Source organism: Thermobia domestica, chromosome 5, assembly GCF_964235325.1.
Source record: "Thermobia domestica chromosome 5, izTheDome1.hap1.1, whole genome shotgun sequence".
Classification (NCBI taxonomy): domain Eukaryota; kingdom Metazoa; phylum Arthropoda; class Insecta; order Zygentoma; family Lepismatidae; genus Thermobia; species Thermobia domestica.
The window spans coordinates 183,185,754-183,212,858 of record NC_137458.1 but is presented as its reverse complement, the minus strand read 5'-3'; the positions used below and the strand labels follow the sequence as shown (position 1 = coordinate 183,212,858).

Below are 27,105 nucleotides of genomic sequence, written 5' to 3'. Positions count from 1 at the left end.
CGAAAATCACCAATATTAGTGTCTAATCCATAGTTTTCGAGATCATTCAGATAAACAGTGACATTTGCGATCCGGTTTAAGTCTAAAATCAGCCCCGCCACTAGGAGGAGGGGAAGATATATATATATATATATACAGACTGTCCCATAATTCGTGTGTAAACTTTAATTTCATAGTACTCAGAACTGGTAAAAGATAGAACTGTGAAATTTGCAGGCAATTTAGAGGAAGGTCAGAAGATTTGTTTGATAGCAAAACGAGATCGCGGGTATTATTGTTTGCGGAGTTACAGGGTCAAAGGTCAAAATGCAATTTTTTCCTTATGGGATTTCAATGTTAAATAGTAGTCTCACATGCCATTTTTTTTGAATATCCATCTTCGGTAGCAAAAATTGGTATATCGACATAAATTCTGATCCGAAACAATGTGATAACGAGAAATTTGGGCAATCGTGACCCGGTGACCTCTAGCAGGTCATCTGTGACCTTTGAAGAAAAAGCTACCTTTTCAACAGCTTATTGTACACAACTAATTCAGTTGAAGATAATGTTAAAAAACACATATGCACAAAGGATCTACTGAACATCATTTTTAGCAAAACGAAGAGGTCAGCAATATCATCAGAGGTCAAAGGTCACGTAGTTAAAATGTCATAGTTGATGTGTTAACAAATAAGAAACTGTGACATTGGAAATAATGCTTTGAAGTGCCATAGAACACATGCATAAAGATCCTTCCAACGAGTGTGTATGGGCATAGGAAAAAGGTCAACAATGTCATAAAAGGTCAAAGGCTACGCAGTTAAAATTTCATGTTTGAAGTGTTAACAAGTATGAAACTGCGATGTTGGAAATAAGGATTTGAGTTTCCACTGGACATATGCAAAAAAGATGTTCGAATTGGTGTGTGTGAGAGGTCAACAATATCGTAAAAGGTCAAAGGTCACGCAGGTAAAATATCACGTTTGATGTGTTAGAAAATATGGAACGGCGACGTTTAAAAAATGATTTGACGTGCCATAGAATACATACAGAAAGGTCCTTCCAACGGATGTGTATGGGCACAGGAAAAAGATCAAGAACGTCCTTAAAGGTCAAAGGTCACGCAGTTAAAATTTCATGTTGGATGTATTAGCAAGTATGAAACTGTGATGTTCTAAATAAGGATTTGAGCTTCCATAGAAAATATGCATAAAGGTCTTTCCAATTGGTGTGTATGGGCATATGAAAAAGGTCAACAATGTCATAAACGGTCAAAGGTCACGCAGTTAAAATGTCATGTTTGATGTGTTAACAAGTATGAAACTGTGATGTTCTAAATAAGGATTTGAGCTTCCATAGAAAATATGCATAAAGGTCTTTCCAATTGGTGTGTATGGGCATATGAAAAAGGTCAACAATGTCATAAACGGTCAAAGGTCACGCAGTTAAAATGTCATGTTTGATGTGTTAACAAGTATGAAACTGTGACGTTAGAAAGAATAATTGGAGCTCGCATAGAACACATGCAGAAAGGTCCTTCCAAGGGGAGTGCATGGGCTTAGAAAAAGGTTAACAATGTCATAAAAGGTCAAAGGTCATGCAGTTAAAACATGATAGTTTGGATTAGCAAATATGAAAGTGTGACGTTTGAAAAGTGATTTGATCTGCCATAGAATACATGCATAATTAATGGTCAAAAGTGTCATAAAAGGTCAAAGGTCACGAGATAAGAAGTTTATAGTTTGTATATTGGCAAGTATGAGACGGCAACGTTTGAGAACTAATTTAGTTGGTATGGTATATAAAATTAAGAATATTTTTTGGGCTCTCGGAAATCTTTTCTTTTAAATAACAAGAATACTTAATTTTAGGAAGTCATTATAGAATGCGCACTATTGTGTGCAGGACATTCTAGGGCATAGTGGGTACAGGATTTTCTTTCGTCTAGATTCTAAAAAAAAGATATTATTTGGGTAGCATTTTCCAATGAAAATATCACATGTATATGCAAATCACTCAGGAGTTCTCCAAAAATAAAAATAAAAAATAAAATAAAAATCCTGAGAACAGAGTGTACTACAGATTGTTCGTTATTTCTTTGTATCCATATCATAAAGGATAATGCATTGAAAATAAACTGTTTCCAAGCAATGCATTGTGCTGTGAAGTTTGAGGGGAGAACAAAGATGTCCCTTATTCTCATGAAAAATAAATAGGACAGCCTTAATATTTCCTTGATGCTTACCCAGGAAATTGAGAAAATAAAAATAATTCCACTGGAAATAAATTGCTTCCCCATATGTAAGAAGAGACGCACTCTTATCGTTTATTTATACCTTTTTGTGACTGAAGCATAAACACGAACTGTTATGTTTTAAACTCACGTCAAATAATCAGTCTGTTTCGTTCACAAGGGTGGTTTGGTGTTGCTAGAATGATAATCTGGTTGGACAGAGACAGTGAGGCAGTGAAGTGTGGAGTTGAGCTTAAAATTAAATGAGTTTGTGAATCTTGAGTGTTTGGGAATATTGTGTGTCTTGTGAGTGTGTACGAAAATAAAAGCTCTTGTATTTCTTATTTTCCCTATACTCATAGACCTACGTGTTTGGAAGTGTGTGTGAGTGTGTGTGTAATTGTGTAAGTCACAGTGGATATTCTAACAAAGGAACAACGTGCCGATTTGCACACAGTTCTTAGTAGGAAGTAGGTTACAAAAACGCGGAGAAAGGCGTTTGCACGGTGGGGTGTGAAAATAAGCAATACCAAAATTCTTCATCTTTGCAAACAGTTTCGGAATAACTGTTTTTAGAAAGAAACATCTTTCTCAGCGACAACGAAAGGCAGGACCACCTGTAAGGATCTCTACCGAGGATACTAAACGCAAAGTGGTTCGTTCTGTGCTTAGTTCACCAAGAAAATCAATCCGTTACTGGATTGTTGCACCCAACGTTGAAAGAAGTTTGCTGAGTAGGATATTGCGTGTGCTTGAGGTTGAGGCGTACAGTATGAAGATTATAAATAAATTATATGATGATTATTTCGGTGCCAGAATTTTATTTTGTAACTGGTTGATAGACAAATTAAATGAAAATCCCATATTTTTATTTCAACTTATGTCAGATGAAGCTTTAAAAAAAATGGAAGAGTGTCTTCGTCACATGAGCGGTTCTTGGGACCCAGTCCACCGGCGGAAAGAATTGAACGCTGTGCAGATCAAAGGGGTATTTTGGTGTGGATGGGACTAACAGCAACTGGTGTAATAGGGCCGTTTTTCTTCGAAGGAAACGTTAATAAACTTACATACCAAAATATATTGCGAGAATTTCTTTTGCATGAACTTGATCCCTTAAATCTTGATCCACACAATGATATGTGGTTTCAACAGGATGGTGCTCCAGCACATCGTACTAGGGCAACATTGCAAATTTTAAGAGGAAGGTTTGGAAACCGTTTAATAAGTATAGTTTCTGATGTTGAGTGACCAGCTGGAAGTCCTGATCTAACCCCATGCGACTTCTTTCGATGGGGCTTTCTTAAGCAACAAGTTTATAAAACTCCTTCAGTAACACTTGAAGAACTTCGACGATCGATACAGCGTGCCGTTGAACAAATAACTCCAGACACTCTTGAAAAAATCTTCACAAAGACACTTATACACAGAGTGAACTTAAGTTTAGCACATCACGGAGGTCACGTGGAATAAATTGCAAAGTACTAAAAAGATTTACAGTCTACAAGGACGTCAGTGTTTGTTGTAGAGGTAAGACAATATTTCAAATATTTCTGTGCAATAAATAGCTATTAATATGTTTCAAGAAGAAAGAAAAAAAAAAAACATTTCGAATGCAATTTTGCAAGGCTAAATAATTAACAAAAGGTGGGACTCATACTATGTTCAATTCATTATTTTAAACATCACAGAAACATATTTACCATTGCCTGCAGCATCTGAATTACAAAATTAGGCTTCCTCACCTTATGGCAGTATTGACCTTTTCATTATGGTCATGTACACTCATTGGAAGGACCTTTCTGTATATGTTCCATGGAAGCTCAAATCCGTATTTAAAACGTCACAGTTTTATACTTGCTAACACATCAAACATGAAATTTTAACTGCGGTCATTTTGACCTTTAAATTTAAAAGGTCATTTTGACCTTTTATGACATTGTTGACCTTTTTCATATGCCAATACACACTAATTCGAAGGACCTTTACGCATGTTTTCTGTAGTAGTTCAATGCATTTTTCAAACGTCTCAGTTTCATACTTGCTAACACATCAAACATGAAATTTTACCTGCGTGACCTTTGACCTTTTACGATATTGTTGACCTCTCACACACACCAATTCGAAGATCCTTTCTGCATGTGTCCAGTGGAAACTCAAATCCTTATTTCACCATCGCAGCTTCATACTTGTTAACACTTCAAACATGAAATTTTAACTGCGTGACCTTTGACCTTTTATGATATTGTTGACCTTTTTCCTATGCCCATATACACCAATTCGAAGGACCTTTATGCATGTGTTCCATGGTAGCTCAAATCATTTTTCAAACGCCACAGTTTCATAGTTGCTAACACATCAAACATGAAATTTTAACTGCGTGACCTTTGACCTCTTATGATGACCTTTTCCCTATGCCCATACACACTCGTTGGAAAGATCTTTATGCGTGTGTTCTATGGCACTTCAAAGCATTATTTCCAATGTCACAGTTTCTTATTTGTTAACACATCAACTATGACATTTAAACTACGTGACCTTTGACCTCTGATGATATTGCTGACCTCTTCGTTTTGCTAAAAAGGATGTTCAGTAGATCCTTTGTGCATATGTGTTTTTTAACATTATCTTCAACTGAATTAGTTGTGTACAATAAGCTGTTGAAAAGGTAGCTTTTTCTTCAAAGGTCACAGATGACCTGCTAGAGGTCACTGGGTCACGATTGCCCAAATTTCTCGTTATCACATTGTTTCGGATCAGAATTTATGTCGATATACCAATTTTTGCTACCGAAGATGGATATTCAAAAAAATGGCATGTGAGACTACTATTTAACATTGAAATCCCATAAGGAAAAAATTGCATTTTGACCTTTGACCCTGTAACTCCGCAAACAATAATACTCGCGATCTCGTTTTGCTATCAAACAAATCTTCTGACCTTCCTCTAAATTGCCTGCAAATTTCACAGTTCTATCTTTTACCAGTTCTGAGTACTATGAAATTAAAGTTTACACACGAATTATGGGACAGTCTGTATATATATATATATATATATATATATATATATATATATATATATATATAAACTTGATAGAAAATTGCCACTATCAGTGTCGAATTTATGGTTTTCTGGATCCCTTATGTGAACAGTGATACTTTCGATCCCGTTTAAATTTAAATTCAAACCTTCAACTTGCGGGAGGAAGAGGTTTAAAATGATCGAAAATGACCGATATTAGTGCTGAATCCACATTTTTTGAGGTCGCTGAGATGAACGATGACATTTCCGATGCCATGGTACAACGATATAGAATCAAATGTGATATATAATCGCTGTATAGCCTTGGTTTGCAACTCAAATTAAATTAAACAAGAGCGCCTCTAAAATAAATACACACTTCCTTTCTTTAGTGATTTGCTTCCATTTTATTTATATTCTGTATATTTTTTTGTGATGCCAACGGCGTGCCATAAACCTTATTATTTTAAACATTGGAATATCTATATTTTATAAACATTCAAATTACATCTATTTTCTTTTTCTTCTTCTGGATATATAAATCAGCAAGCTAAGCCTAGTATTAATATACAAGGTACCATTGTACTTGTACCGTTGTATATTATGGCGTCTGAATGGAATTTCCTTTTTATTCGTTAACTTTTATAAAAAGGAAATAGAATTATGGACCGTTTACATACATATGAGAATTATCCGAGTTTTGGAATGCACCTCGTATATTTAAAAATTATAATTTATATAATTACACATACATATATATCATATTTACTTCTATAACAATATTATTATCATCTTCATATATTTATACATTTCAATGACGATGAGGTACATTCAAAATTAGATTAACATGTTATTTTATGTCCCTTTTTTGTGTCCATTTGCAAATTATTTTAATTCTTTTTCAAGGCCATAAAAATGCTTGCTACAAATCAATAATTATCTATTTAGGCATCATGAAGAATATTTTGAGAAAGATATATGTGATATATAGTTATTCGTCTAGCAAAGAATGATCGAATATAAGATATAGTTAAACAAAATATAAATTAAGATTGAAATATCGATACCAATCATGACATGACATAATAATTAATGTCTTCTTAACATCAGAACAATAATAATGGGATTGATATTTCATTTTGGTAATCACAGGAAAACACATAAATAATATGATGCACAAACATTAAAGAATACACATAACATAAAGCAAAATCAGTTGAGTACGGGTCCCTTCAGACGCATTATAAAATTGCTTATAGAAAACAAAACTTATTAACTTCAATTTATACCCTAACATTACAAAGATGCTTTCAAGTATACTTCAATAACCTGGAACATAAATAATGAAATTGATAATACAAATATCAAAGAAAACACATTACATTAAGGCATTTGGTCCTATTAAGAATTAATTTGATATGTCCTTTTAGACGTCCTTACATTAGGTTAAGTTATATGACCAATGCATTTGTTTGGGTTGCATCGAAAGTCACAAACCGGAATACAATCTATCGCGTTATTTACGTATACAGTTCCTTGTTTCTTACTTTGAGAATTTTCGTCATCTCCAGGATTTCTATGTAATCTCCATCGAACGTGATTAGATCTTATGTTTACATGCTTCTTAGATGTACGTGATAGTACTACACTAAGATTAGGTCGAGTCACACAATCACATTTACGGTCACTACCAAGGTTAGGTTCGGTTATCTTACCGGTATCACATTTATCGTCACAACTAAGGTTAGGTTCGGTTCTCCTTCGTTTCACTGGAGGTGTAATATCATGCCTTCTAATAGATCGGTGTTTGTCCTTTACGTGACATCCACGGTAGTCTGTCCTGCCATGGTTTCCTTTTCTTGTATAGCTAGACTTGGCTACATTATCGGCACACATGGATCTAAATTGCATTGCACCTTTTACATTGGGATCACCCTTTAGTCTCACATGTCCACTTCGAACTTGGTTACGAAGGTTAATTTGACGCAATCTACTATTGTATTGAAACATTGATGTATTTTCGAAACTCTGCAACATCACACTTGGATGATGGAAACCAATGCGCTGCATCACATGCTGTGAAAGCATCATCGGATTGTTTACTAACATCATTCCGGCCTTTTTGTTGAATACACAATTCAACTGATTGAATTCATTCGGCCACTCAATACAAGCACTGTTGGAAACACATGTCTTCTTTCCACATCTCACAAATATTAGAATCAACTTTATTTCTTGCTAACGGGTAACGCAAACAGTTAATAGCGTTCTCAGGTTAAGGGTGACCATACATTTTCCCATACTGATTCATACCAGAGTCTTCGCTACAAACAATATCAGTAAAGCAGTCAAAAACATTCAAACGAGAAAAGAAGTTGGGATAATCCGGCACAACCAATACAGCATCACGCCTCTCTGGAAACTCTACAAATTCCTCTCATACAGACCCAAAATTTGTTTTCTTCGTGGTTTTTATCAAGTCACTTTGGTCCATTTCTTCATCATGATGTCCAAATATGGCTGTAATTACCTCATTCACCTGGCTTAGTTGTTTCTGCAGTCGGTCCCATTTATCGTCATTACATTCTTGTAAATGCTCAAGCTTTTCCTCAAATCGCTGAGCTTGGTCCTGTAATTGTTGGTTCTGGTGTTTAATTTGTTGAGATATCCCTTTCAGAATATCTAACACACTTTCCGAAACATTCCTTTCGGTCTGAGGTATTTGTGTATCTATTGTTTCATTAACCATAATATTCACTTTCTTTCTAGATCTTATTTTCCCACTTCGTAAGAGGGTGAAATCTCTATGAGGCTCTATGGTGCTCGCTTTATTACTTTGCTTCAAACGATACCCTTAATTTCTTCACTGTACCGATGTTTCCGGCACCATTTTATACAACGATATAGAATCAAATATGATATATAATCGCTGTATAGCCTTGGTTCGCAACTCAAATTAAATTAAACAAGAGCCTCACTAAATTAAACACACACTTCCTTCCTTTAGTGATTTGCTTCCATTTTATTTATATTTTGAATATTTTGTTGTCATGCCAACGGCGTGCCATAAACCTTATTATTTTAAACATTGGAATATCTATATTTTATAAACATTCACATTACATCTATTTTCTTTTTCTTCTTCTGCATATATAAATCAGCAAGCTAAGCCTAGTATTAATATACAAGGTACCATTGTAATGTGTACTGTTGTAATGGCCCACAACATAGGGTGGGGAAATATATATATGTATATATATAAATGGTCAAAAATGACAGATACTACTGATGAATCTATAGTTCCTGCGGTCGCCGAAATGAACAGTGACACTTCTGATGCGGTTTAAGTCAATTTTCAGCCCTGACACTTGGGAGATGAGGAGGGATGACATATATTAAAATGATCCAAAATGAGCAATATCAGTGTGCATTTAAATTATTTATTTCAACCCAGCGAAGCGGGTAATATATGCTAGTAAATCTATATATATAAAATTGAAAATCACTGCTTGTGACTCTAAATCTGCTGAACCGTCTGGCCGATCTCGATCAAGTTTGTAACTTGGATGAGGCTCGAGGCTGGGCTACTTTTAGGCTATTCAGTTTGATGGGAGAAATGAGGATTGGGGGAGGGGGAGTGGGTATAAAAATAAATAAAACTTAATAACTCCCGAACAACTCGACAGATGTTGACCAAATTTTCAATATAGATGAGGTTCAGGCCTAGGATCGTTTCTATGATTTAAATTTGACAGAGCAACGTTTGGGAAGAGGAGAGGAAGATATATAAAAATCAATTTATATAAGAATGAAAGTGACTATTTTTGTAACTAAATAAATCTTGAACTATCCGTCCGATCTCAATCAAATTTTCGAGTTACACGAGGTTCGGATCTGGAAACATTTTTCTAATTTCACTTTAACGGTAGATCCTAGGGGAGCGGGAGGGGAAAGGGACATATGAATAAAAATTAATAAAACTAATAACTTTTGAAACACTCAACAAATCACGATCAAATTTTCAACATGTATGAGGGTCGGTCCTTGGGTGTTTTTTTATCGTTTCACTTTGACGAGCCAGCATAGGGGAGAGGGAGGGGTATATATATATGCAAATTAAAATTAAAATGACTGCCTTTGTGACTTCATCACTCTTGAACCACCCGGCCAATCTAAATTAAATTTTCAACATACATGAGTTTTGGTGCAGAAATTACTTTAGGTTACTCACTTTGACGATGCAACGGAGGGGAAGGGGAGGGAGATAAATTTAAAAATGATCAAAATGACCGATATTATTGTTGAATCCATAGTTTTCGGCGTCGATGAGAAGAACACTGACACTTCTGATGCTGTTTCAATCCAAGTAGAGCCCTGTCGGTTGAGGAGGGGGAGGAAACAACGTAGGGAAGCGGGAGAAAACAACGCAGGGGAGGCGAATAAACATTAAAAATGATTGGAAATGACTAATATTAGTGTCGAATCCATAGTTTTAGGATTAGCTGAGATTTACGGTGACAATTTTGATGGCGTGTGCCGCAGCACGGTTGATGGAGAGGGGGAGCTATATATAATAATGATCGAAAATGACCAATATTAGTGTCTAATCCGTAGTTTTCGGGATCCTTCAGATGAACATTGACATTTCCAATCCAGTTTAAATCCAAAATCAGCCCCACAAGTTGAAGGAGGGGGAGAAAGAGTTATATAAAAATGATCGAAAATGGCCACTATCAGTATCGAATGTATACTTTTCTGTGTTGCTTACATGAACAGTGATACTATCGATCCCGTTTAAATTCAAATTCAAACCAACTTGCGGGAGAAAGATGTTTAAAAATTATCGAAAATGACCGATATTAGTGCTGAATCCACACTTTTTGGGGTCACTGAGATGAACTGTGACACTTTCAATGACATGGGCCGCAACATGGCGGAGGGGGATATAATAGTCGAAAATGACAGACATTAGTGTTGAATCTACAGTTTTTGGGATCGCCAAGATGAACAGTGACACTTCTCATGCTGTTAAAATCCAAATTCAGCCAAACATCTTGCGAGAGGGAAAAGGAAATAAATCAAACGGATAAAAAATAACCCATCGAATTCATAGTTTCCGGGGTCGCTGAGATGACCGGTGACACATCCGACGCCCTGCCGCGCAACATAGATGAGGAGGAGGGGGAAATATATGAAAATGGTCAAAATTTTCGATATTAGTGTTTGATCCGTAGTTTTTAGGGCCGCTGAGATGAAGAATGACACTTCAGATCCCGTTTAAAACCAAGTTCAGCCCCATAACTTGGGAGAGGGCGAGATAATAAAATGATCGAAAACGATTAATATTAGTGTCGAATTCATGATTTTCGGGGTCGCCGAGATAATCAGTGATCTTTCCGATGCCGTTTAATTCGATGCCATTAAAAACGAAAACAGCATATTTCGTGAGTACTAAACACACGAGATACGGAATTGTGCATTTAAAGTTTCATTTTACCCAGCGAAGCGGGTAAACATATGCTAGTAAAACTTCATAACTTTGGAGCCACCGAACCGATCTCATTCAAATTTTCAACATGGATGAACTTCGGACCTGGAATGACTTATCATTTTAGTTTGACGGTATATATATATATATATATATAATATAATTAGACCACCCGGTAAAGGCATTTTTCTGTTTGTAGTGCACGTAGACACTTCAAACAAAAAAATGAATCACTGCAGACGACAAACGAGAAGTATCACCCTTTTCCTCAACCCGTACCGAGGTTGAGCATTATGGGTCTTCACAGGTAGGCCTAGTGTATAATCTTGCAACACGAATCAAGTTTGTGGACATATATTCGGGTCTGTAAATATCTGAGGGTTCAGTGAATATATTCCGGTGCACGCTAATCTATTCAGAGCAATATTTATGCGACACATGTTTCAATATGCCTCTGAAACAAGTTGAAAGCCGTAAATTAGTTTGAAATAAATAATTGCTAGCTTATTTTCAGTTCGGTGCTATGGTTGCAACGACAGTAGCAACACCATGCGGCTTAGCTGTAATGCTTCTGCCTCTACTGAAGTCGATGGTGATAAGTAACTTAAGATTAAAAGGTAAAATCTTCTATGCCATAGCGGCCTAGGGTGGTGATTTTAAAGGATACTTGCTTAGTAGTTTCAGGAGATAGTTTAGTTGTATCTCTTTGCTTATTGCAGCCTCCGGAGTAGGTAGTTATAGAAATACTCCTTTGCCTATTACGGCTTCAGAAATTGGATTTAAGGAAATCTCCGTAACACAAAACGATTTCAAGAATAGTTTAGGAAGGTTAGCGATTAGCACTGGAACTTATTTTTCTTGAGGTGTTCTTTTATGGCTGTCTTCTGAAGGGGAAATTCGTGAGGAGAGGGTTGGCCACCTTGGATTTCCTTCAGAACCAACTTCGCGTTTTTCTGGTATCCTCCTTCCACCTTCTGTTGGTGATTATGATTTGAAGAGAAAACACGTGCTCGTTTATGAAGCATGCTTTATAGTATTTGCTTACACCTAAGGTACTGAACCTTACAGCCCCCACACAAGGAACAGAATTCACAAGATTATTTGAAAAACACAAATATGCTCTGGAAACATTTGTTAAAAAGGTTCTATCTTCATGGCAAAATCCTTGATATGTGCCAGTAGGTAGCAACATAAACCCGTAAAACTTTGCAAAATTCTCTTTTGGTGGAATCTTGAATTCTGTATTTTAGGCTTCCTTGCAGAGATTTTAACAAAATTGTCTGCTACTAAATATCCGAGAACATTCACTCTGAGTAAAATAAATATGTCTCAGGTGAAGCACAAAAAATTCTTAATTTTTAAAATAAAATTCCGATAGCTATTGTTGAAAAGTGTAGTCTCTCAGCACGATGTCATCGGCAAAAGTTCTTATTCATTAATCAATGTAAAATCATCCTAGCTGCAATTAAGAGAGCTTGTGTGCTAGTTTTATGACCCATTACGCATATGAGAATTTTGTAAGATTTTCTTGTGTGATTGACCTCGAAGGTCATGTATCAACGGCTTTTCGGATGGAGCAAGATTTGGTGGTAGCTCGAGGAGAGATCTAAGGTGCTTATGTATTTTTTGCCTTTTAAAGTGTTTAACACATACTCAGTTGACTGGAATTGCATCCACAGGTATTTAATGTATGTTTTACACTGCTGAAAATTAAAAACAATTCTAAATGTGTTCGTACTTGGTTTCTTGACTATAATCTGTGGCGAGGCGAAGCTATTATCGTCTGTGGGTCGTACAATTCTAGCATTAATGAGTTCTTGAATTTGTTTGTCTGGCTGATCTCGAACATGCATTGAACAGGGAGATATGTTCTGGAACACTGCCGATTTAGGGATTCTTATTTTATGACTGTAGCCCCTATAGGGTCCAATGCCGTCCGGAGTGTATAAAAACATTTTATATTTGTATAATAACTCGTGAATGGCCTGTTTCTGCGACTGGTCTAAATTAGGATTCATATCAAAAACATCAATTTTGAAATTTTTTATCTATACTTCAAAGAATTGTTAACCACCTCTTTTCCTGTACAATTTTTATTTGCTTCTATCGAGCTCGCTTCCATTGTTGCAAAAGATTAATCCTGACATGCCACAAGATCCACCACTGGCGTATTTTTCCTTAAAGTTACAGGATAACTATTTGGATTGGAAATTACCAGTCATGTTGTTTACGTCTAACCTTTGCTCAATACTTTGTATTTGTCAAGGGAGCCGTGGACAAACGATACGAAGAAACATGCAGAATCAATCTGTCCTTTTGCTATCACCGGAATAAATGCGTGGAAAAGTAGAACTAAAGTAATGCGTTTGTCGATAAAAAAGCAAGCTTGTTTTCTTTGTCTAAGTATGAGCTGTGTGTTGTGATAAAATATTTTCCTGGTTCTTTTCCGGTAGTTAGCTTTTTATGATTTTTAAATAGAGATATAAGATTCTTTGTTAAATCGATTGTATCATATAAGCGCTTAAGCAAGTCTAAACCAGAAATAAGTGAAACACATGATTTCTTCATCATATGAAAGTAATGAGAGAATTTCGTTTCAAAACTTTGAATACTATTGCTACATATTTCAAGTTAATAATTTTATTTCATATCCCTTTAACCGCGGTTTTATGTTGTATTAATTGAACATCAGGAAGTAAATATTCGAAAGGCCAGATGGATATGCTGGATCTGGTGTCCACCAGCACTGTTCGTCTGCATAAATTAGTGATTCTTTATAGGCTTTGTTCTGTCGTTAGAATTGCTTGATCTTTGACTCCTGGACAAGGGTTGGCCCTACTCGTTTTTTGGACGTTTAAAATAGGTAGAAGCACAGTGCCTACGCTTTCTGCATATTGCGAAGTCCAGTATTTCATCTTATGTTGTGGTTTTTTTGGAGGTTTTGTGGTGATACCTGATTCCTCTATACTTCTCCCCGTTCTAATAATTTTTTTTTTTTGCTTCATCGCTTATTACCTTAATTCCCCTTTCTATTTTGGTTATGCAAACTGGTTTGTGCAACTACTAAATACGGCTCTGGCATTTTATTGGCCAGGGAAGAAAAATCGTGTTAAACAGTAGTTTTCTGCTGGTGTGTAGATTCTACGACGTCGAGGTTAGACTTCTGATTTTCTTTTTCTAGTTGTGGTGGTGATATTGAAGTATGTAATAGCGAAGAGGATTATATTGAAAAATAGGATTTTGTCTAGAACTGCTAAATTGACATTAACTTTATCCTGTAATGATTCAAGAGACTGAGGTAGTACATTTATGTATATACAAGTATAGTGCGACAATAATATATCGAATTGAGCTTTTTTGCAATAGAGAAATGAAAACTGCACCGAAAGCAAATATGTCTATGACCTTCTTCGTGACTAAGCGGTTATCGTGCTCGCCTTTGGAGTGGGAGATCCGCGTTCGATTCCCGGCGGGAGCTCGTGTGTTTCGGATTCCACGTTAATCAGTAGTTCCTTTCTCATATAGTCTCGCTGCTGAAAGGGATGTTAAACTTAAAATCAACTCAACTGAAAGTGGCTAGCCCAAATGTCAGTAGTCGAGCAGTAACAATTACACATTATTATTATTATAGAATAGAATTTTGCAATTAGTTTTTGTTCCCTGAAGTTGGGAAAGTCAATTACGAAATCTCATAGGTAGTTATATAATGCTTACATGAAGCATTGTTTAGCATTTGAGTTTCGCAATATTTCATAGGTCAGTGAATCTAAAACCGAGAGAACAATGGTGCACATGTAGAAGCCACGGATCAAGTTTTGTTGGTCACTAATTTTGGATTCCAATGGTCTCGCTAGTCTCTCATTAAATTAACAGTTGAATGCTTTGGATTTCATGAAGAGATCGAAGTAGAAAAAATTATATAAGAGTACTGTAAATATGTGAGACAAATGGATAAAAAAAAGTTTTCAGAAAAGTGAAGGCACAGATTATTGCTAACCATTCGCATTAAAATTGACAACATTGCATATTAGCATAAGCTATGGTTTGTTTCATAGTTACTACGGCTAAAACAGTAAAATAGATAAATTGATTCGATTAGACAAATATTCCAGAGAAACAAAATTTTAAGTGATACAAGATTACGTTCAATAGTATAATAGTATTTGTGTGTTGTTGCTAAGTGTTAATGCAAGTAACATGATAATGTCTTAACCTTTTAAAATCCCCCCTTTGTCAATTTTAAACTTACTGCCTTTTTCGTTTTATTGTTTTCTATTCAATCTTATTTTGCAGTATTCTTGCCGTTTAATACTTCATTTTTTATAAAAATATATTAAATTCGATGGTAGGAATAGTTAAGTTGATTTTGAGTTTAACATCCCTTTCAGCAGCGAGGCTATATGAGACGGGACTACTGATTAACATGGAATCCGAACCACATGAACTCGCACCGGGAATCGAACCCGGTTCTCCCACTAGGTATGAATAGTGTATCTTGTCTCGTCTTTCTTGTAGGCATATAATATTGTTCTCCCGCTGGCCTTGTAGCTAGCACGTACCTCTTTGGTCACATGGTGTCATGGAACCATTAATAAAATCTGAACTATTATAGTGGTTCGAATTGTACCTTAACCTATAAGTCTCTGTTTCATACAGCCTCGGTGCTGAAAAGAAACACTAACCTTCATCGAATAAACCAACAGATATAACCCTACTTTAGTCTCGCCATTCCATTTCAAAATGAAATGAAATCTTACAGTTTAACGTCCCACGAATATGCCCGTTAGGTTACAGGAGGCGATGATTAAGGCAAGTGAATGACGATGGAGGAATTAGTGGAATGAGAATGTAGAAGGAAATGGGAGTACTCCGAAAAAACCCATGGAAACGAAGTTGTCCACCATAAACTAATTTCTCCGGGAATTAAATCAATGCGCTATTCCATTTGAAATCAAATGAAATCTCTAGTTTTATATCCTTTGGTTATCCTCTATAGCTTATAATCGACGGATGATTAATGAGAGTGAATGATTATGAAATAATTGGTGGAAAGGAAAATGTGGAATGAAATTAGAGGACCCAAGAAAGTCAACAGCAATTATCCATGTGATTGATTTGCTACAAAGTTAACTAGTGTTTAAAGCAATTGCTCTAATTGCATTGCTCACATTTACTCACTGAACTCGCATTTTACACATTTTACACACGATATCTTTGTTTGTTTGTTAGTGTCTTCGTTTGTTACAATTACTCCTTTTGCAAATGCCCAGTTGTTTTGGGTGCTCACTTGTACGTACCCAGTCAAGGTCGAGATACTGCATTCTGGTACCTCTGGAAATGTAGCTTTATCGCTGGCGCAACTTTTGGGAGCGTGAGGAAAAAAGCTCCATTAGTAAACCAGATATGAGTGCATACTCGGTTTTCCTATGGCCAAGCTTGCATACACCTTTTGAAGGGTACACAAATAGGGGTATGTGTGCGCGTTGGTGAACCCGACAATCTTTGTAGGTCTATCGGTCTACACAGCAGCACTGTGAGCAATTTTTGCAAAGCGAGCATTTTTTAGTGATTGCTCGAAATGTTTTTTAATTTTAACGCGTGCAGGACCCTTATAGGGGTCCCCCCGCGAGTTCTTTTGACTCCGCTCGTTTATACGGATACAGCCGGTTTATGTGTGTAAAGTGTGTGTTCAGGCTGAAAATTTTCATTTCTCGATCGGTGTGTATTCCGACACAGTGCCATCTACGTGTGTATTCCAAGCAAGAACTAGAGCAATTCAAACTCCCTGCAGCTGCATTCACCATTATTGAAAATCAAGTATTTGTTGAAATGTTAAAGAAAATTAGCAGCTATAGCAGAGGAATTATTCACAATAAGAGTTCGGATATGGATATTACGTAAAAATAACCCTATGCCTAAAATGTTAGTAGAACTGAGGGGCGGGAGAGGTGTGTATATATAAAAATTTATATTATAAAATTGAAAGTGACTATGTTTGTGACTCTTAATCTCTTGAACTGCCAAACCGATCTCGATCAAATTTGCAACGTAGATGCGGTTCTGGTCTGGAAGTATTTTTAGCTGTTTACTTCGACAGTAGAGCTTTGGGGATGGGGGAGGAGGGGGACATAGAAAAAGTAAATAAAACTTAACTCTTGAACCACCCTACCGATCTCGATCTAATTTTCAACATAGATAAGGTTTGGGCTGGGATGCTTTCTTCATTTTACTTTTACAGTACAAAGAAGGGAAGGGGGGGAGGGGACAGACATATAAAAATAAGTGAAACTTAATAACTCTTGAACCACTCAACCGATGTCGATCAAACTTTGAACATAGATAAAGTTCGGGCGTGGGATGTTTTCTTCATTTCACCTTTACAGTGCAACGAAGGGGGGGGGGGGGGGGAGGCGGAAGGTACATGTTAAAAAAGTAAAAATTAAAGTTACTGTCTTTGTGACTTCATCACACTTAAACCACCCGACCGATCTTTTAAAAATCAACATAGATGTGGTTCGGACCTGAGGTGCTTTTTATCATATCACTTTAATGATAGAACTTAGGGGAGGAGGAGCGGAGGGGAGAAATCTATAAAAATAAATTAAACCCAACAATTCTTGAGCCAATCAAATTTTCAACATATATGAAATTCAAACCTAAGAAGATTTTTATCATCTCATTTTGACAGTAGATTTTAGGTGAGGGGCAGGGGGAAGAAGAAATATATGAAAATGAATAAAACTAAAATCTTGAACCACCGCACCGATCTCGATCTAATTTTCAACATAGATAAGGTTTAGGCCTGGGATGCTTTCTTCATTTCACTTTTACAGTACAAAGAAGGGAAGGGGGGAGGCGACAGATATATAAAAATAAATAAAACAATAACTCGAACCACTCAACCGATCTTGATCAAACTTTCAACATAGTGTTCGGGCATGGGATGTTTTTGTCATTTAACTTTTACGGTGCAACCTAGGGGAGGGGGAGGGAGTAGATATATAAAAATCAATTTATATAAGACTGAAAGTGACTATTTTTGTAACTTAATAAATCTTGAACTATCTTATCGATCTCAATCAAATTTTCAAGATACACGAAGTTCGGATCTGAAAACATATCTGCAATTAGACTTTAGCGGTAGATCCTAGGGAAGGGGAACAGGAAGGGGCCGCACAAATAGAAACTAATAAAAGCTAATAACTTTTGAACCACCCAACCAATCTTGATCAAATTTTCAACATATATGAGCTTCGGGCCTTGGGAGTTTTTTATCGTTTCACTTTGACGAGCCAACGTAGTGGAGGGGGAGAAGAAGATATATATATGTAAAAAATAAAATAAAAATGTCTGCTTTTGTGATTTCATCACTCTTGAACCACCCGACCGATCTCAATCAAATTTTCAACATACATGAGTTTTGGGGCAGGGATTGCTCTAGGCTATTCAGTTTCACGATGCAACGTAGGGAGGAGGAGGGGGAAGATAAATTTCAAAATGTTCAAAAATGACCGAAATTAGTGTTGAATCCATAGTTTTCGGGGTCGATGAGAGAAACAGTGACACTTCTGATGCTGTTTCAATCCAAGTTCAGCCCTGATAGTTGGGGAAGGGGAGGGTACAGCGTAGTGGAGGGGAATAAACATTTTTAAAAGATCGAAAACCACTAATATTAGTGTCGAATCCATAGTTTTACGAGTAGCTGAAATTAACAGTGACAATTCTGATGCCATGTGTCGCAGCAAGGAGGAGCGGGAGGGGGAGTTATATATAATAATGATCGAAAATCACCAATATTAGTGTCTAATCCATAGTTTTCGAGATCATTCAGATAAACAGTACATTTACGATCCGGTTTAAGTCTAAAATCAGCCCCGCCACTTGGGGAGGGGAAGAAAGAGATATAAAAATATGATAGAAAATGGCCACTATCAGTGTCGAATTTATAGTTTTCTAGATCCCTTATATGAACAGTGGTACTTTCGATCCCGTTCAAATTCAAATTCAAACCTTCAACTTGGGGGAGGAAGAGGTTTTAAAATGATCGAAAATGACCGATAATAATGTTGAATCCACATTTGGGGTCACTGATATGAACGGTGACACTTCCAATGACATGGGCTGCAACATGGCGGAGGGGAATATAATAGTCGAAAATGACAGACATTAGTGTTGAATTTATAGTTTTTGGAATCGCCGAGATGAACAGTGATACTTCTGATGCTGTTAAAATCCAAATTCAGCCCCACATCTTGGAAGAGTGGGAAGGGAAATAAACGACAAAAAATAACCCATATTAGTATAGAATTCATAGTTTCCGGGGTCGCTGAGATGACCGGTGACACATCTGATGCCCTAAAGTGCAACATAGAAGAGAAGGAGGGTTAGATATATAAAAATGGTCAAAATTTTCCGATATTAGTGTTTGATCCGTAGTTTTTAGGGCCGCTGAGATGAAGGATGAGACTTCAGATCCCGTTTAAAACCAAACTCAGCCCCGTAACTTGGGAGAGGGGGAGATAATAAAATGATCGAAAACTATTAATATTAGTGTCGAATTCATGATTTTCGGGGTCGCCGAGATGATCAGTGATCTTTCCGATGCCGTTTAATTCGATGCCATTAAAAACGAAAACAGCATATTCGTGGGTACTAAACACATGAGATACGGAATTGTGCATTTAAATTTTCATTATACCCAGCGAAGCGGGTAAACATATGCTAGTAAAACTTCATAACTTTGGAACCACCGAACTGATCTCATTCAAATTTTCAACATGGATGAACTTCGGACCTGGAATGACTTATCATTTTAGTTTGACGGTATATATATATATATATATAATATAATTAGACCACCCGGTAAAGGCATTTTTCTGTTTGTAGTGCACGTAGACACTTCAAACAAAAAAATGAATCACTGCAGACGACAAACAAGAAGTATCACCCTTTTCCTCAACCCGTACCGAGGTTGAGCATTATGGGTCTTCACAGGTAGGCCTAGTGTATAATCTTGCAACACGAATCAAGTTTGTGGACATATATTCGGGTCTGTAAATATCTGAGGGTTCAGTGAATATATTCCGGTGCACGCTAATCTATTCAGAGCAATATTTATGCGACACATGTTTCAATATGCCTCTGAAACAAGTTGAAAGCCGTAAATTAGTTTGAAATAAATAATTGCTAGCTTATTTTCAGTTCGGTGCTATGGTTGCATCGACAGTAGCAACACCATGCGGCTTAGCTGTAATGCTTCTGCCTCTACTGAAGTCGATGGTGATAAGTAACTTAAGATTAAAAGGTAAAATCTTCTATGCCATAGCGGCCTAGGGTGGTGATTTTAAAGGATACTTGCTTAGTAGTTTCAGGAGATAGTTTAGTTGTATCTCTTTGCTTATTGCAGCCTCCGGAGTAGGTAGTTATAGAAATACTCCTTTGCCTATTACGGCTTCAGAAATTGGATTTAAGGAAATCTCCGTAACACAAAACGATTTCAAGAATAGTTTAGGAAGGTTAGCGATTAGCACTGGAACTTATTTTTCTTGAGGTGTTCTTTTATGGCTGTCTTCTGAAGGGGAAATTCGTGAGGAGAGGGTTGGCCACCTTGGATTTCCTTCAGAACCAACTTCGCGTTTTTCTGGTATCCTCCTTCCACCGTCTGTTGATTGTTTTGAACAAAAAACACGAGCTCGTTAATGAAGCATGCTTTATAGTAGTTGCTTACACCTGAGGCACGGAACGTTACAGCACCCACACCAGGAACAGAATCCAGAAGATTATTTGAAAAATACAAATATTGCTCTGGAAACATCTGTTAAAAAGGTTCTATTTTCATGGCAAAATCCTTGATATGTGCCAGGAACATAAGCCCGTAAACCTTTGCAAAATTCTCTTTTGGTGGAATCTTGAATTCTGTAGTTTTGGCTATTCTTGCAGAGATTTTAATAGAATTGTCTGATATTAAATATGCAAGAACATTCAGCTCTGAATAAAAGAAATTTGTCTTAGGTGAAGCAAAAAATTTCTTAATTTTAAAAATAAAATTTCGGTAGCTATTGTTGAAAAGTGTAGCCTCCCAGCAAGATATAATCGGCAAAAGATCTTATTCGTTAGTCATTGTAAAATAATCATAGTTGCAATTAAGAGATCTTGCGTGCTAGTTTTATGACCCATCACGCATATGAGACTTGTAAGATTTTCTTGTGTGATTGACCTCGAAGGTCATGTATCAGTGGCTTTTCGGATAAAGTAAGATTTGGTGGTAGCTCGAGGAGAGATCTAAAGTCGTTATGTATTTTTTACCTTCCAAAGTGTTTAACACATACTCAGTTGACTGGAATTGCACCCACAGATACTTAATGTATGTTTTACACTGCTGAAAATTAAAAACAATTCTAAATGTGTTCGTACTTGGTTTCTTGACTATAATCTGTGGCGAGGCGAAGCTATTATCGTCTGTGGGTCGTATAATTCTAGTATTAATGAGTTCTTGAATTTGTTTGTCTGCCTGATCTAGAACATGCATTGGAACAGGGAGATTTGTTCTAGAACACTTCCGATTTAGGGATTCTTATTTTGTGATTGTAGCCCCTATAATGTCCAAAGCCGTCAGGAGAGTATAAAAACATTTTTATATTTGTATAATACCTCGTGAATGGCCTGTTTCTGCGACTGGTCTAAATTAGGATTAATATCAAAAACGTCAACTTTCAAAAGTTTTTATCTATACTTCAAAGAATTGTGAACCTCCTCTTTTCATGTACAATTTTTATTTTCTTCTATCGAGCTCGCTTCCATTGTTGCAAAAGATTAATCCTGGCATGCCACAAGATCCACCACTGGCGTATTTTTCCTTAAAGTTAGAGGATAAATATTTCGATTCAAAATTACCAGTCACGTTGTTTACGTCTAACCTTTCCTCAATAGTTTTGTATTTGTGAAGGAAACCATTGAGAAACGATACGGAGAAAGATGCAGAAAAATCAATCTGTCTTTGTCTAAGTATATGAGTCGTGTGTTGTGATAAAATGTTTTCCTGGTTCTTTTCTGGTAATGTTGGCTTCTTATGATTTTTAAATAGAGATAAGATTCTTTGTTAAATCGATTGTAACACATAAGCGTTTAAGCAAGTCTAAACCAAAAATAATTGGAATACATATTTCTTCCTCATACGAAAGTAATGAGAGAATGTCGTTTCCCAACGTTGAAGATACCATTGCTAAATATTTCAAGTTAATAATTTTATTTCGTATCCCTTTTATGTAGCATTAATGAAACATCAGGAAGTAAATATTCGAAAGGCTAGATGGAAATGGTGGATCCGGTGTCCATAGTAGTGTTCGTTTGTGTAATTTAGTGATTATTTATGGGCTTTGTTCTGTCATTAGAATTGCTTGATCTTTGACTCCTGGACGAGGGTCGGCCCTACTCGCTTTTTGGACGTTTAAAATAGGTAGAAGCACAGTGCCTACGCTTTCTGCATATTGCGAAGTCCAGTATTTAATCTTCTGTTGTGGATTTTGTTGGAAGTTTTGTGGTGTCCCCTGTTTCCCTCTATACTTCACCCCGTTCTAATAGGATTTTTTGTTTCATCGCTTATTCCCTTAATTCCTCTTTCTATTTTGGTTATGCAAACTGGTTTGTGCAACTATTAAATATGGCTCTGCCATTTTATTGGCCAGGGAAGAAAAATCGTTCTAAACAGTAGTTTTCTGCTCGTGTGGAGATTCTACGATGTTGAGGTTAGATTTCTGGTCCTCCTTCTCTAGTTATGGTGCTGATATTGAAGTATGTAATGTCGGACCGGAAGGATTATATTGAAAAATAGGATTTTGTCTAGGTACTGCTAAATTGAAATTAATTTTATCCTGTAGTGATTGAAGAGACTGAGGTAGTACATTTATGTATGTACAAGTACAGTGCGACAATAATATACCGAATTGAGTTTTTTTGTAGTAGAGAAATGAAAACTGCACCGAAAGCAAATCTCTGAGCTGCTTCGTGGCTAAGTGGTTATCGTGCGCGCCTTTGGAGTGGGAGACCCGGATACGATTCCCGGCGGGAGCTCATGTGGTTCGGATTCCACCTTAATCACTACGTCCCGTCTCATATAGCCTCGCTGCTGAAAGGGATGTGAAACTCAAAATCAACTCAACTGAAAGTATATGTCTATCAAGTGGCTAGCGCAAATATCAGTATTCGAACAGTAACAGAGTTACACATTATTATTATTATTATTATTATTATTATTATTATTATTATTATTATTATTATTATTATTATTAGAATGTAGAATGTTGCAATTAGGTTTTGTTCCCTGAAGTTGAGAAAGTCAACTACGAAATCTCATATTTAGTTATATAATGCTTATATGAAGCATTTTGTAGCATTTGAGTTTCGCAATACTTCGTAAAGGCAGTAAGTCTTTGAAGCATGCCGGTAAGACAGAAGACCGAGAGAACAATGGTGCACAAGCAGAAGCCACGAATCAAGTTTTTTTGGTCACTAATTTTAGATTCTAATTGTCTCGCTCTTCTCTCATTAAATTAACAGTTGAATCCTTTGGGAGCAAATGTATGGATTTCATGGAGAGATCGAGGTAAAAAAATTCTGTAAGAGTACTGTAAATATGTGAAGACAAACAGATAAAAAAAAAAGTTATCAATAGTGAAGGCACAGTTATTGCTAACCATTCGCATTGAAATAGAAAACATTACATATTAGCATAAGCTATGGTTTGTTTTTCATAGTTACTACGGCTAAAATAGTAAAATATATAAATTGATTCGATTAGACAAATACATTATAATATTTCAGAGAAACGTAAATTTTACGTGATACAAGCTTACGACGTTCAATAGTACATTAGTCATAGTATATGAACTAATAGTGTATTAGTTCAATAGTATAATAGTAGATTTGTGTGTTGTTGCTAAGTGTTAATGCAAGTAACATGATAACGTCTTAACCTTTTAAAATCCCTCCCTTGTCAATTTTAAACTTACTGGCTTTTTCGTTTTATTGTTTTATATTCTATCTTGTTTTGCAGTATTCTTGCCGTTTAGTACTTCATTTTCGACGTTATAACAAAAATATTAAATTCGATGGTACGAATAGTTGAGTTAGGTTGATTTTGAGTTTAACGTCCCTTTCAGCAGCGAAACTATATGAGACGGGAGCTACTGGTTAACATGGAATCCGAATCACATGAGCTACCCCCGGGAATCGAACCCGGGTATCCCACCTGTTATGAATAATGTATCTTGTTTCATGTTTCTTGTAGGCATATGATATTGTTTTCCCGCTGGCCTTGTAGCGAGCACGTGCCTCTATGATCACATGGTGTTATGGAAGCATTAATAAAATCTGAACTATTATAGTGGTTCGGATTCCACCTTCACCTATAAGTCTTCGTCTATTACAGCCTCGGTGCTGAAAAGAAACACTAACCTTCATCGAACAAACAAACAGATAGCACCCCACTTTAGTCTCGACATTCCATTTCAAAATTAAATGAAATCTTACAGTTTAACGTCCCACATTATGCCGTTAGGTTAATGGAGGCGATGATTAAGATAAGTAAATGGCGATGGAAGAATTAGTGGAGTGAGAAAGTGGAAGGAAATGGGAGTACTCCGAGAAAACCCATGGAAACGATGTTGTCCACCACAAACTAACTTCTCCGGGGGATTGAATCAATGCGCTATTCCATTCAAAATGAAATTAAATTTCTAGTTTTACATCCCTTGGTTATACTTTACAGCTTATAATAGACTTGTGATTAATGAAAGTGAATTATTATGAAATAATTGGTGGAAAGGAAATTGGAGGACCCAGGAATGTCAACAGCATTAATCCATGTATTTCATTTGCTACAAAGTTAACTAGTGTTTAAAGCAGTTGCTCTAATCGCACTGCTCACATTTACTCACTGAACTCGCATTATACACATTTTACACACAATATTCTTGTTTGTTTGTTAATGTCTTCGTTTGTTGAAGTTACTCGTTTTGCAAATGCCCAGTTGGTTTGGGTACTAACTTCTACGCGTCCAGTCAAGGTCGAGATACTGCATTCTGATGCCTCTGGGAACGTAGCTCTATCGCCGACGCAACTTTTGGAAACGTATCAGGAAAGTAGCTTCAATACTAAAGTAGATATGAATGCATACTCGGTTTTCCTATGGCCCAGCTCGCATGCGCCTTTTGTAGGGTAAACAAACAGGTGTTTTTTTAGCGTTCTTTCAGCAGCGAAACTATATGGGATGTGTAATCCGAACCACATCAGTTCCCTCCAGGGATCCAACCCGAATCTTCCACGCCAAAGGCGCGTTCGCTAACGCTTTATCCAGGAGCTCTCCACTGTGGAAGAGTTTAGTGTAAGAGAAACGTTCAAGAAACACACAACGCTGGTACCACTGAACTATTGTCTTTAGCGTCTTCAATGTGTTCCTTTGTCCTTGAACCTATATTTTCCTTTGTCATAGCGATATGTCAGATTCGAAATTTATCCGTGTTTGTACACCTTAAGTTACCATTTAATCTACGTAGTAATTTTTGAAACTAGTTAATGGCTCTACGTTCTAGAAGATTTAAGTGCGACATTAAATCCGTATTTAAGCACGCTTTTTCGAAGGGTAAATGAGAAACTAGGCCCTGAAAAAACAAAATTAATTTTTCTGAACTTCATTTCTTCTGTTATTGCTATTGTTGAGTTTTGTAAATACTTAATTTTTTTTTTTTTTTTTTTCGTTCTTCACCTATTGTATATCGTTGTGCTGTAAATATTTTGTGGTCCCATGTCATATATTCGTTCTATTTGTTCTTTTGCTTCTTTTCTTGTGATACTATTGATACTATTTTGTAATCCTTAAGAACTACTGCTACTGGTCACAAATAAACTAGATATGAACCATGGACAGAAATATCTTCAAATTTTCTGTTTATTCTGCCAGTGAACATACATGTAAGAGTCTAAATAAAATTAATAAATTCCTGATATGAACAATGAACAATTCTTTCGTATTGTACTTTTTTCATTTCGCCTATTTGATTTTTTTCAGATTCGTTTCTATTTATTTAATTTTTTCGTTACTTTATTAGTTAGTTCATTTATTTATCAGTACACTTTTACTGAGAAAAACAGATGCGGAGACTGAAGTTTTCTCCCTTCGTAAAACACTGGATTAAGAATTTTTTATACAAAATAATCTTACTGGTTTGAAGAAATGTTCCGAATATGCTATTGATGCTAAATACTGATGCTCTTATGATAGATTTGATGCGTGATTTCTGTGACTAATTATTGATGTATTCAACTGAAACCTTACGATCTACGAAGCATTTACTAAGATAAAGATTAGTCACTTCATCCTGCATTTTCCAGTCACCCTTCATCTACATTCATTCTACAATTTAAAATACTAAGCTATAAATTAGTTATTCTTGACATTTTATAGTGATATTTGTGACTTAAACCTACGACTGCATCTGAAAATGTAAACTCTAGTTTGAGATTTTGAGAGAAAAGAACTTACGAAAATATTATTTACAAACTGTCTTTTCTTTTCAAATAAATAGAATTGTATTCATTTTAAGAAATAGAATAGTAACATTCCATTTACAGTTTGTGTAGAAAGAAAATTTGTAATGAAATAAACTTCTTTCATGGTGACGGAATACTGATATATTTTTAAACGCATGGGTTTGCTAACCAAAATGTAAATGTACCAGATTTGAACAAATAGGAAAACATATAATTCTTTTCTTCAATTTTAGGACCGAAGCCATTGAAGAGATTCACACCTCCTCCAGAGTTCACAAGAGAGTCTGAATCTGAGGAAGACGAAGAGGATGAAGAGGAAGAAGAGGAGGAGGATGAAGACGAAGAAGAAGTTCAACATGACCCAAATATTGTTCGTGCATCAGATAAGATTGAAGACGAGTTTTTGAAGCAGGTAAAAGACTTACGTCATTAATTTAAAAATATTTCAATATAGTGACATATTGCACCGTAGTTCTTCATACTTATACATGGATTCATCTGGATGAAGCATTTTTGTGAGTTATTTGAGTGAAATTTTTACCCTCAAAATCACAATGTAAAGGACACAAAGAATTAACTTTGGTGGTTATATTTTTACTATTTTTAACATCGTTTTGGTTCCCAGGTATCTCTCGGCGTATTCAGTATCTTTATTTTGTCGAATTCATTGTTTGCTATGTAAATAAAGACTGCCCTACTTATGGAATAAAAAATATCCTTGAAAGCGTCATGTTGAATTCAGTCTATACATTAAAAATTTACTGAAAAGTTCAATATTTTTCTTTTTTGAGTGACATTTTTCTTTCTGACTCATTGAGTGACATTTATTTAATTATTC

At 36.1% G+C, this 27,105-nt stretch overlaps 1 protein-coding gene across 49 annotated transcripts in view; it reads left to right on the top strand.

Moving 5' to 3' along the window:
* LOC145686312 (uncharacterized) overlaps nt 1–27,105 on the top strand; it is a 955,404-nt gene that overhangs the window by 652,500 nt on the left and 275,799 nt on the right. For all 49 annotated transcript variants that reach the window (XM_081759464.1, XM_081759467.1, XM_081759462.1 and 46 more), the window contains one exon: nt 26,501–26,679. In XM_081759464.1, the coding sequence (XP_081615590.1) occupies nt 26,501–26,679 (179 nt within the window). The remainder of the gene's footprint in view (nt 1–26,500; nt 26,680–27,105) is intronic.